The sequence below is a fragment of the Crotalus tigris genome, unplaced genomic scaffold, assembly GCF_016545835.1.
Source record: "Crotalus tigris isolate CLP2741 ecotype Arizona unplaced genomic scaffold, ASM1654583v1 scf7180000023713.2527936, whole genome shotgun sequence".
NCBI classification, from domain to species: Eukaryota; Metazoa; Chordata; class Lepidosauria; order Squamata; family Viperidae; genus Crotalus; species Crotalus tigris.
The window spans coordinates 1,510,141-1,523,440 of record NW_024100135.1 but is presented as its reverse complement, the minus strand read 5'-3'; the positions used below and the strand labels follow the sequence as shown (position 1 = coordinate 1,523,440).

General features: G+C 34.5%; 1 protein-coding gene across 4 annotated transcripts in view; it reads left to right on the top strand.

Moving 5' to 3' along the window:
- The window catches only part of NPHP1 (nephrocystin 1), a 37,688-nt gene that overhangs the window by 19,560 nt on the left and 4,828 nt on the right, over window positions 1-13,300 (top strand). For 3 of the 4 annotated variants that reach the window (XM_039320890.1, XM_039320889.1, XM_039320891.1), the window contains 5 exons: window positions 6,146-6,222; window positions 6,751-6,850; window positions 8,079-8,191; window positions 11,489-11,562; window positions 12,661-12,705. In XM_039320890.1, coding sequence (XP_039176824.1) covers window positions 6,146-6,222; window positions 6,751-6,850; window positions 8,079-8,191; window positions 11,489-11,562; window positions 12,661-12,705 — 409 coding nt within the window. Of the gene's footprint in view, window positions 1-6,145; window positions 6,223-6,750; window positions 6,851-8,078; window positions 8,192-9,260; window positions 9,391-11,488; window positions 11,563-12,660; window positions 12,706-13,300 lie in introns of all 4 variants that reach the window. The other variant, XR_005553897.1, reaches the window with a different exon arrangement.

Genomic DNA, 13,300 nt, shown 5'->3' with positions numbered 1-13,300 from the left:
ACTGACTAATTCTTCTTCATTATTTCCTTTTCCCACCCAAATATGATGATGGTTTCTGCATTCCATGAACTCAGTCCAGGGAAATTGACATACCGAGATCTCTCAGCTAGGCTTGGCTATTGTCACAAAAAACATTTTTTTTCTAAGGCTTGTACTAAATATGTGTTGTATGGTCTAGTTTTAATAATGTCATGTGATAGGTATGCAGCCCTTTAATAGTTTCTAAGGGTGTTAATCTTGCTAATCAAGTCTTACTGCTTGAAAGATGTTAAAATAATATGGTCTGAGAATATGCCAGCTAGAAATAGATAATAAGTTCCTTTTTTTGAAGAGTTTACTGTATTATTGTGTTATTCCTAATTTGTAATATTATTGCCTGAAGTCATAAATAAAACTCCTTTGTGTTAAGCAATTTTTTTTAATATACACAGACAATCTATATTGTCAATTATTCTAATAAGGGAGGTCTGCCTTGAAGTCTGTAAACATGTTTGTTAATTTTTATTACATTCTTCAGTTTAAACATCTTTAAGTTACATTCCTGTGCTATAGGGATTACATTTTCCCATTGCAGGGAAAGGAAATTCTGTGTTCTTTGATCGTGCTTCTAGGTAATACACAATAGAAATTATATTTTTAATTACAGTTCATGGTATGAAAAAGCCTACATTGAAATCAAAAGATTTCAGATTATTTTTATGTATTTAGATAGTATGTGGCCTTCTCTGGGAGAAAGAATAATGTACAAATATAATAATATTTATTTTATGCTATATTGATAGTTTCTAAGAAAATGGCATGGTTATTTTTATTTAGAGTCTGAAAATAATGCTTGCCATGTGGTTCCTTGACAAAGAACTGAAGTCCTAGTCCAATATAAGTCCAGAATTCTGCATGTGGATTCTTTGATGCCCAGCACCTATGACAATAATTTACATTTGGAGCCATGTATTTTAATTTTTTAATTTTTGGAACATTATAATTAAAAATTACAGCCCTGAGCTTCACAGTCTTTTGATAATAGTTAAAGTTATACTTGATGTTAAATGAGTAGAAATCCACTCCTCCAATGAGACTTTATTTTTTTCACCATTTTATTTTGCAGATATATCCCAAATCTATTCCAGAAGGTTTTCATTCCCCCCCCCCCCAACAAATTTGAATCGGGATAGCTGGAGGAAATTCTGTCCCTCCAGCAAATACCATTGTTTAGAATCCTTAATCAGGAAGCAATCTTGTCTAGAAAAATGGGTTGCGCCAGAAGAAAAATACTGAACAGGAAAAGATTCCAAGAGCTTACCGTAGTAGAAGTAAAAGAGATATATTGCCTATAAAATACTTGGTTTGCAATAGTAGCAGCTTTTTGAGAAGCAGGCACATAGTGAATTTTTCTTGCTCCAAATCATGTGCTTCCTTGAAAAGCACTGCTATATAAGTGTTTGTGTATAGTTTTATACACCACTGAGTAACGGTGGCACATTGGTTAAAATGTAATATTGCAGGCTAACTCTGCCCATTGCCAGGAGTTCAATCCTGACTAGCTCAAGGTTGACTCAGCTATCCATCCTTCCAAGGTTGGTAAAATGAGGACCTAGATTGTTGGGGGCAATATGTTGACACTGTAAACAGCTCAGAGAGTGTTGTAAAAACACTATGGAGCAGTATGTACTGTAAGTCCATGTGCTATTGTTATTGTTATTTATAATTGATGAAGTTTTTTTCTGTACAGATTTTCTATAATCTGGAAATATTTTTCTTTTTTTATATCTGCCAGTTTTAATAATTTCACTTTTCTTATGCTTCTGGGTGGCTGGACTAGAAGACCTTCAAGGACCCTTCCAGCTCTATTCTATTCAGTTCTAAACCTAAAATCAGAATAATAATAATAATTACATCTGTAAAGAGCTTTTTTGTGAGGAGGAAACTTCTTTTTCTGATTGGCTTAATTTAGTGTTACCATATTTCCAGTGAAAACATTTTTGTGTGTGTAATAAAAGTGACCAAAATGTTCTCCTTGCTCTCAACTTAAAGATAAAATTCTAACTACTACAAAGTGACTAGTAGAAGCTGAAGTTTACAAACAAATTTCAGTTTGTAGCTCCCCTTAAATCCAAAAACAGGCTTGGGAGTACTAGAAAACGATTTCATTACCATTTACCACCAAGTCTGGAGCACTAATATAACAACAAGAATTTTTATAGCTGACATAATTCAGTCATTATTATTAGATTGGTGTTTATATATTAAATGTATTCATGTTACTTTTTAAAAAGTTACTTAAAAAACTTTTTAACTTAAAAATCATTTTGCAATATTTATAAAAAAATAGAATGAAATAGGATAAAAATAGATAATTCACTACTGATTGATTACCTAGCACAAATTTTCCTAAATTAGGACACTAATAAAATGAGAGCTTTCTTTTATACCTATGTACAAATTCAAAGTTACAGGTTTCCTTTGTCACAACCAATCTGATCCTTTCATTCCCAGTTTTTGTCATGTCAGACATGTTTTATAAAAAAGAAGTTAATAAGATAAATTAATAAATAAACTAGAATAGAACTAAAAACAAAAGTAAATTTAGTTCAAAAGAGCTTTGCTTTAAATGTCACCAATAAACGCACCTAAGGTGTATGTATGACATCAGAGATGTCTTTCAAGATTCAACTGGTGATTTAGGGCATAATTCAGAGAACTGTGCAGGTATTGCATGCCAAATAGAAATTCCAGCGTAAAAATTACTTTTGAAATGAAAAAATGGCTTAAATCCACATTTTAGAGTTCAGTGTGAATGTGACAGGCTTTAAAACACTGGAAGTTTTTAAGAAGAGACTGGACAGCCATTTGTCCAAAATGGTGTAGGGTTTCCTGCCTGAGCAGGGGGTTGGACTAGATGACCTCCAAAGTCCCTTCCAACTTTACTACTACTACTAGTATTATTATTATAAAAATAAATATTCCACTTGGGTATAGCCCAGTGGTTTTCAATCTTTTTAATGCCGTGACGCCCAAACGGTCGTAAGTTGAGGACTACTGAACTGGTGCAGCACCGTTTGTCGGGCTCAGCAGGGCAGAGACAGCCTGGACAATTCCTATTGGCTTTTGAAAGCCAATAGAATTAGACTCTATTCAAGAGAGTCTACTCTATTGGCTTTCAAAAGCCAATAGAATAAAAGGGAGTAGCACAACTAAGGAAAAGGGAAAAAAAATGGTGGACTGCGTTGTTTGGCGACCCCCGTGAAATGGTCGTTCGACCCCAAATGGGGTCCCGACCCACAGGTTGAGAATCACTGGTATAGCCTTTCCTAAACAGAGAAGAGAATGGGATGCAGAAGCTTGAGACATTTCTGAAAATCAAGTTCAGATAGCTTTTGTGAGTGAAAGCATTACCTAGATTTTAGGAATCTCCTTTTTTTTCTCTCATAGCCCCAAGGAACTCTGTCCTGCCAGGGGAAGAATGCAGTGAGGATATTGTTTAATTCAGTGTGCAATACAGCGTATCAGGAGGGGAATATTATATAAATATATAAATGAGATTTTAGTAGTAGTAGTAGTAGTAGTAGTAGTAGTAATAGTAAAGTTGGAAGGGACCTTGGAGGTCATCTAGTCCAACCCCCTGCTCAGGCAAGAAACCCTATACCATTTCGGACAAATGGCCATCCAGTCTCTTCTTAAAAACTTCCAGTGTTGGAGCATCTACCGCTTCTGGAAGCAGGTTGTTCCACTGGTTAATTGTTCTAACTGTCAGGAAGTTTCTCCTTAGTTCTAGGTTGCTTCTCTGCTTGATTAGTTTCCATCCATTGCTTCTTGTCCTGCCTTCAGGTGCTTTGGAGAATAGCCAGACTCCCTCTTCTTTGTGGCAACCCCTGAGACATTGGAACACTGCTATCATGTCCCCCTCGTCCTTCTCTTCATTAAAAAAATTAAAAATCTTTTACATGGTTATAGTAATTATGTTTATGGAATCGTCAAGAATATGCCAACCCACAAAAAAGAGGAAAAAGTTGTCAATTAAATTTATCATGTAGGATTCACCCTGGCTGGGTGCTGAAAGAAAAGAAAAAGCAATAAATTCTCCTCCCCTTTTACCTATATATAAGAAAGAAGAAAAAGCAATCAAAAGGTTGTGCTAAATATTACACTAATCTTCAAATCTCTCCGTTAAACATCTGTTATTATATTTAGCACATAGAAAGTCCACAAATGGTTTCCAATCTCTTGTAAAGCTGTCCAGTCCATTATCTCTAATCAAAAGTAGTTAATTTCACCATCTCTGCCTATTCAGTCAGTTTCAAAATCCATTCTTCAACAGTTGGCATCTCTTTTTCTTTCCAGTGTTTGGCAAGTAGAATCCTCACAGCTGTCACCATGTGAAGGAATAGCACCCCAAATTGTTTTCCAATTGACTTGTCTATCATTCCTAAAAGAAAAACTTCAGGTTTCATTGATATTTGTATCTTAAATATTTTTTGCATTGTCATTGTTATGTTTATCCAGTATGTTTTTACATATTTGCAAGACCACCACATACCACATATGATTGGATAACCTTTATTAGATTAGATAACTTTTATTGCCATTTTTTTTACTGTGGGCACAACGACGCACATTAAAAATGAAAACAAAACTTTTTAAATCAAGTTTAAAACTTTCAAAAATTCTATAATAATTAAACCAGATGAGCCGAGGTGGCGCAGCAGTTAGAGTGCAGTACTGCAGGCCACTTTAGCTGACTGTGTTCAACAGGTCAGCAGTTCAAATCTCACCGGCTCAAGGTTGACTCAGCCTTCCAACCTTCCGAGGTAGGTAAACTGAGGACCCAGATTGTTGGGGGCAATGTAAATATATATATACATTGCTTACTGGTGTACACCGCTTAGAGAGTGCTTGCACTTAAAGCGGTATATAAGTCTCATAAATAAATAAACCAATCGCAAGCAAATCCTTCACTTACTAGTTGTTCTCTTGTCTTCATCTTAAATCCCCCTTTTTCAAATATCAGTAAGTCTCGATATGTCACCCATTTACATTCCAAAATCATCTCTGTTCTACCGGTATGTAGTGCTTCATGAGATGATAGCCAAAGTAACACTTTACCAGCTAATCTTTTATATTCCACCATACACGTGCAATCGATTGCCTAATAGCATGAGTCTTAAAACCAGGGTTAACTTTTACTTTGTCATACCAGAGATAGGCATGCCACCCAAATCTCAAATCAAAACCTTTGAGATCTAACAGCCCTGAATTTTTTAAAGTTATCCAATCTTTTAATCATACCAAACAACAAGCATCATAATATAATCTAAGATTCAGCAAACTCAGACCTCCTCTATCTTTAGAATCTTGTAGCTACTTATATTTAATTATTGTTTTTTTTATTTTGCCAAATAAATTTAGATATATCTTTCTGCCACTGTTTGAAAGTGGAATCTCTAATCAATATAGTTATAGACTGAAATTCTAGGTAATATATTCATTTTAATTATTAAAATTCTTCCTATTAATGACAAATCTAATTTTGTCATCTATTTAAATCCAATTTTATCTCCTTCCATATTTTATTCTAATTATTTTTGTAAAACTTAGAATTTTCCTCAGTAAGAGGTACACCCAAGTACTGTACCTTTTTTGCAACTTTAAAACCAGTTTTAAATTCTAATTTCTTCTGATCTTCCATCTTTATGTTCTTAGTCAGTATTGTTGTCTTTGATTTATTTATTCTTAAACCCACCATTTCTCCAGACATTTTAATCTTCCTCATAACATGTTCAGTGTTCTCTAGCTAGTCTTGCACAATACCAAATTGTCGGCAAATACATATGCTTTGTAATTATGCACTTTAATTTGACCATTTTTCCTCTGTTTTTTGTACACTATTTTTTTCTTTTTTGTTATTAGGATTGAATGTATACTTTTGTTTCATTTCATTTGTTTTACTATTTTGTATTTTATTTCCTATGATAAACCAATACATTCATAAACAACAAAAGAATAAGTCAACACAATTCATTAAGTCTTCCTAGTGCAAGAAAAAAACACATTTTTCCTATATTTTCAATCCTCTGCTAATTCAGAAGAAATGTAAGTTACAGAAGAATTACTATTTTCCTGTATTATGTATCATTTAAATATTTTGCAGAACATATGAGCTGCTTTTGAATGGTGGGACTCCATATGAAAAAAGGGTGGAAGTGGACCCCTCAGTTTCAAGGAGAGGTATAATTTATTTTATATCAAAATAAAAAAGCAAATGAAAGTTCTCAGTTTACAAAGTCAGAAATCCTATTTGAATTTTATTGTTAGATTTGGAAACATCTAATGTGGCAGTAAGCTCAGATTAAATGGGAATTGAAAGCAAAACTCTCAGCTCTCTGTCATTTGTATATAATTTAAGAGCAACAAATATTGGTGATAGAAACAGAAAATTATTACTGAAATAAAACCATTTGTAAAGAGTAGATGAAAATGCAATGTTATATCAAGCAGCAAAAATCATCAAGAAAAGAGTGATTTAAAGAGTGATTTCTTAACAGAATAGCAGTATGTTTGTATTCTATCTATAGAGATAAAAGGGGCTGAAATATATGACTAGAATAATTTAAAACAAAACAAGCCTGAAGATAATGAAATCAGAATAAAATATCATATTAGGTTGAGAAATTGCTGACAACAGGAAAAAAAAACAATTTATGGGGATTCTTCTATCAGTATGTTTGACTGTATGTATTGCTTCTTTTACTAAAGCCAGCAGCAATGTTTTTCATCATATAATAACACTGAGGAAGCAGCCACAACTTCTATTAAAACTGAGGTCTATTAGCACAAGATCGAAAGGCATAATGAAGTAAGTGAACACTACTTACTAGTTACTAGTTATTTTGTGGCTTACCTTTTACTGTGTAAATAGATAATTTGTTATGCCTACAATTTCACACCATCAAAATCAGTTTTGAGATTTTTCAGATCATGTTGAAAGCCTCATAACTTGAAATAAAGCTCTGCAATAAATGTAACTGGCTCTATTATTACATATAAAATACTAAATGTCTTTTGTTATCAAATGTCAACTGTCTCAAGGTTACTAAATGTATAAAAGCAATTAAAATGTACAAATTAAACAATTAAAAATATTCAAAAATGATTCATGAATATAGTATCTCTCTCTGTTTCCTTAAAGTAACTTTTTTTTCTAACTTCTAACTCTGAAAAATGGTGCTACTGTTTTAATAGTTGTATTAACTTTTAGGAGTCAGGATATTTTAAAGCAGTATCAGCTATTCATATTCCTTTAATGAATAACAGAAAAGTGTTATGTTTTGACTAAGTATAAAATACTTCTTCCAAATTTCTTCTAAAGTGTGTCCAGCTGTAATAAATGGTGCCATCAAATAATAGTGGAAAAAGAATGAAGTATCTCAAATTGTGAACCAGAAGAAAAAATAGAGGAAGCTTCCATGATAAAATTAAGTCAAATCAGTATAATGCAAAAAGACAACAGTGTTTAATTAATCAATTGAATTGAACAATTAAAAACATTTTAATAAAAAATATTCTTAGTAAATAGGTTTGCATATTTAAAAGCAAATAAGTACAAGAACAAAATACTCTTCTTGGATTATGTGATATATGTTGCTCTGAGAGAGATAACTGGTCTCTAAATAAGTTAAATAAAATAAAATATAGAAATCTAATTCTTTTTAATAAATAGTACTAGCCTGATGAGATTTGATGACAGTTTTTTTCATGCACAAGAAATTAAACATGTTGAAAGAAAGAAAATTTTATATTATCTACCTTACTGGGAGCAGGGTGTTTATAGTTTTCAAAAGGTAATCTAGAAAAAAGCATTATAGTTAGATCTTGATTAATAGAAATGCTTTGGAATTTTCTGAATTAAATGTTTTTTTTTTAAAGTTGAATTATTTGTTTCTATGTTTAATGCCAAAATCACTAATTGATTGCCATAGCAATCATTCAGATCCGGTCAGAAAGAAAGTTTATATTATGATGTGTCCAAATATCACTTGAGATTATGCCTAAAATGCATGCTGTATTTTTTATTTTTTAATTAGCCTATTACCAGAAGTATTAATTGGCAGCATGTGCTATATGCATCTCATACTGTTTTATCGTCAGATCCTTGGTGATGTACTCTTGAAAAACAGACCAAATATGCAACATGCAGGTAAGAGTTGCAGCTTTGAAGAGCAGAAAATACAGCAAATACTTTCAATATTCAGGCTTGGATTGGAGATGCTTCCAAGATAAAAAGATGTTGTCCCAGTGATATTTCATGCAGTCTTATAAAACATATTTCTTTTGCTTTTGGTTGGCTATGGTCATTTATTTTTAATGTTGTAACAAAGATGTGACTGTAACAGCCTCTCAGTAAGCTATTTACAAAATACATTGTGACTTACAGTTTGGTTGAAAATGTGTTTCAAAGCATAATACAAATTGTGCCCTGGAGCTTTGATTGAATTGCTTGAAGTAGGTCTTGGCCTGGCTGAACTGAAACCCAGAACTTTTAAATTGTTCTGGGTTTCCTTTGAAAAATATTGGAGAGGGGGGGCGTCTTATGGCTGAACGTTGTGCCTCATTTCCCTTTCCACTTTTCTCTCTGCATGACCTGTGCAGCAACTCACCTGCTTGATCTACCCAGTGCCTTGCCACTCTGCTTGAATTCAAGCACATCATACCTGAATGGCCTCTCCATCCCATCTCAGTCTTCTGACCATCTCTGTTCCTTGCAGCTGCTATGGGTGACATCACATTTTCTCCACAGTCTCCCACCCCAGAACACATTTTTTTCCCCTGAAACATGAATGTTTTGAGTCTGCTGAAACCAAACATGTATTTCAAGTCTGTGCCTGGACCAAATAAGCATCTTGCAGTCTGGATGAGGACCACCTAGTAGTCATGGTCTTCTGTCTGGAAATCCCTTTCTTTCTTTTTTTTCTGATTCAAATCCATTTTTGGTATGATAATGATAATGTAAAATGAAATGCATTTATTTTTCTTTTATTTCTTTTATTACTTTTTTTTAAATAATACTCATCTATTAAGGTAAGTGCAGCTAGAAATGCTGTGACAAAAAAATTACCCGCCCTTTTTCTAAATTGTATAACTGGTCTTTCTTGCCCATGGATTCAGCAATGTGCCATTTCTTGCAGGGGAGGGAATTGTTTTTGCAGGTAGACAGTTTCTTATGATTCTATAGCAACTCATTTCTTTCCTCATCTTTTTTTTTACAGAACTGCACGTATTATATACCACATGTGTCAGTATTGTTCTAATTTTACCAGTTGCTGTTATTTTGGTGAATGATCTGGGGTTATATGGCAATAAAGTCAACTATAATGTATCACCAATTCTTTACATAGGGTCAGCATTTGGACAATGAGTTCTTTTGCTTAATGGGAAGGTGGGATGCACTAACACCTTGCAAGGAAGAAAAGCTCTGACAAATACTGCATTTTACAGCTCATTCTGGAAAATTAATTAAATCCATGAATAGGCACTTTTTATGTCACCTAAAGTTGCATAAAGTTATTCTAGAACAAACAAATAACATCCAGTAACTGCAGCTTAATAATAGAAATCACCCACTCAATTTACCTGCTTAGCCTGGTAAGAGTTGGCAATATTTGCTCTCTTTCATTTTTCATATTAGGAATGGGTGACTTTCTCTTTTTGTTCTTAGGTATCTCATATACAATATGTCTTCAGTTATGGGTCAATCCTATCTAATTTCCATCCATCTGCTTTTAATTTTTTAGATAATATTTCCCAACATACTCATTTTTATGCATATTTTCTTAATAGAATTATTTGAAAAAGTGCACAAATTAAAGGATAATAATTTTCCTGTTAGTCAAGAACTATAAATAAGATTATTCAAATGAAATTCATTCATTTGTAGAGCAAAAGAGAGTTAGGAAGCCCAGTTTATGACATAGAGGAAGTCTCTGGCTTACATCCATTTGTTCAGCAACTGTTCAATGTTATGTGGCACTGAAAAAAATGGGCATACAATTGGTCCCTGAAGTTCCAGCCCTCGTAGCACTCTTGTGGTCACGTGATCACGTTGCAGATGCTTGGCTGTCCATTTTATAATTGCATTGTTTCAGGGAGCTATAGTCAAATGATTGCCATTTATGATCTTCCCACAAGCAAAGTCAATGGGGAAGCTAGCAGGAAAGGTTACAAGTTGCTCTGGTAAGTCACTCCCCCTTACAGCACATCTCTCCCTCCATGTGCAACCTCTACTGACCCTCCCAGGTCCTCCCTGGTCTCCCTTATTTAGCCTGTGCTGGGCTATCTAAGCCATTCTCAGCCTCCCTCCCCTTTGCAGCATCTCCATGTTCCTTATTTGGGACTCCTGCCAACTTTTTACTTAACAACCTGCATGTCTTGGGGTTATGATGGTAGTTGGGGCTGCCAGAATTGCCATCACTAAACAATACAGTCATGTCATACTTTGCTTTATTACTACATTGCTCAGTGACAGCAATCCATTGCTGCCGTAACTGAGGTCTACTTGTACTATTTAATTATATACGTGCGTGTGTGTGTATTCCAAGAAATGGAAGTCAGCTCTTTTAAAATATAAGTAGTCCTTAATTTATGACCATAATGGAATGTGCACATTTGTAAATCATAACAGTTATAAATAGCAATAGCTACAGCACTTAGACTTATGTACCACTTCACAATGCTTTACAGCCCTCTCTAGGCGGTTTACAGAGTAAGCATATTGCCCCAACAATCTGGGCCCTCATTTTACTGACCTTGGAAGACTGAAAGGCTGAGTCAACCTTGAGCTGGTAAGAACTGAATGCTGTCAGTCAGCAGAATTAGCCTGCAATGCTGCATTCTAACCACTGCACCACCGAGACTCTGTGCCACCAAGCAGGTCATCTCATGATCAATCTGATTTTACAATCTTTTTTGTGGTGGTCATTAAGCCAACATGGATAAGAGCACAGTGGCTCACATGGTTAGGACACTAGGTTGGAGGTTAGCGAGCATGTGTTCAAGACCCGAGTGCTTCAGTATGGTGGGGTGAGCTCTTGTCATTTGCTTCAGCTCCTTGACGGGGACATGAAAGAAGCTCCCCCAGACGCCTTCCCCAGGCAGCGGTGATGTCACCAGCTAATCCTTTCAACCTAGAAATGTTTTGACACAAACAAAGGGAACAAACAGGATGGTTGTTAAGCACAATAGTTGTTCGCTGTGGGGCAATTTTGGCAAAAATGTTGCAAAACGCAGTCAAGGGATGCTGCAAGTGGCCATAAATCCGGGCTGTCAGAACTTTTGGGGTCCATTGTAACTTTGAACTGTTGCTGAGCAACTGATTGTAACTCGAGGACTACTTGTATAAGGGTAGTGCTTATAGTTTTCTTTAAATTGCTTCTGTCATACGTAAAATGTCACCAAAGCAGCCATAAGAATAGGTTATATGTTTTGATTCCCCTTACAGATTTGATCAGCAATCCAATTTTGGCAACTTTTCCTAAACTCATGGAACAGCCTGATATTATGGATGCACTCAGGGTGAGTAAAATGTATTGCATTGCTAAATATGAAAGTAGAGTTCAGATTAAATGTAACATTCAAGATGACAGGTTTCAGTTCCTTTACGTATTTCTATCAACAGTTCTTCTGAGACACTACTCCTATGGTATTAAATTTCAAGAAATAGCATAGAAGTAAAGTAAATAGAAGTTGAAGGAAAATGCTCCAAGTATTTACAAAGATTGGCTTAGGAGGGGTTGGAATTCAACTACAGGGTGTGGTGTGTTCAAACGAAAGCTCTGCAACTTATAAAATTTCTAGTAGTTCGTTATAGCAGGAATGATTTCTGGTAACTTCTCCACTGATGTAAATTGAATATAAATATTGGTTCCAGTGAGAAAAACCTGGAAAACGTGCATTTGCCTAGCTGGAGTAAGGCAAGTAGATTAAGAGGGTGTCTTTTGATAGCACTCAATTATTGGAAAGAGTGTGCTAAATGCGAAAATAATAATTTAATAATAATTTATGTATATGCTGCCCAACTCTCAGTGATTCAATTAGATTAAAAATGGTATACTTATTAATGAAAAGAAATGCAATCTAGGAAGATTACCACTAAAATAGAAATTTATTTATTTTTATTACTTTGAAGAGGATATCACAGTCCTGTAATGCAGTTTTTCAGGAGACATAGAGGGACAGGTAGAAATTATTTTCTATTGCTTATAACAGAAGTACGTAATAGATATTCCCCATTGATGGAATTTTGTTGATAAGAACTATAGATCCAACTCTTTTTTTTAAAAAAAGGAAAATATTAGTGGATTTAGGATTCAAAATATAGTTTTGAATTATATTTTGAGGAACTATACTCACCTCATATCTCTTATAGTAAACCAGAAACTAGGTCTTTTCTTTCTTTGAGCTTTTCAGAGGGTTTTGGAATAGTGTGTCTTTTTCAGGATTTGAAAATCCTGTTAGAACCCTCAACTTTCTGTTGGTGTAATATAAAAAACAACAAACCACAAAGAATTACAGTGTATAACCCCACAGTCCTTCTAATTCCTCTGTACCTATATAAAAGCACTTTGAAAATTGGACAACTGTCTGTAAAGTTTTGAAATTTATTATTTTTAGAGTTCCTGGGCAGAGAAAGAAAGTACATTGAAGAGATCAGAAAAGGTAAGCATTTTCAATTAGGAAAACAGTACTTTAAACATGTAATGAAATTGTGATCCTATGTCTCATTGCGCAGGAAACTTCCAAATGAAGAAGACTACAGCTTCAGTCCTGTCTTGTGCTCATTCAGGGAACCTAGCCTTCTCCCCCCACCCGCACCCTACAGCTTCTTGATAGAAAGAATCCTGCAGAAATTGTGCATTTTGTTGAAGAGTTTTTTCCCCCAAGAAGTCCTTAGTGTCTTGTCCAGCAAATCTTTATGTCTAGGTAGCTTTGACTTTAACTGGATGTAAAGGCTCTCTTTCCACAATATATTGCAGCACATGTCTAAATTGTTTTCAGTGATCACAGTAGCTAGAAAATTAGTTTGGCCATCTCATTCAGCTGTTTTTATTGCAAACTGTTTAGAGTAGAATCTATTCCGACATGACAAGCTGTGATGATGGAATTGCTGTTAAATTTTACATTGCATTTTTAAATTTCTCAGTTTCCTTCTCTCTCTTTCTTTTTCTGTATTTTTTGTCTTCTCTCCCTTTTAAAGTTAAATACAAGGTATGAAAAAGAAAAAGTTGCCTACTTTAGGGAGGAACATAGTTGA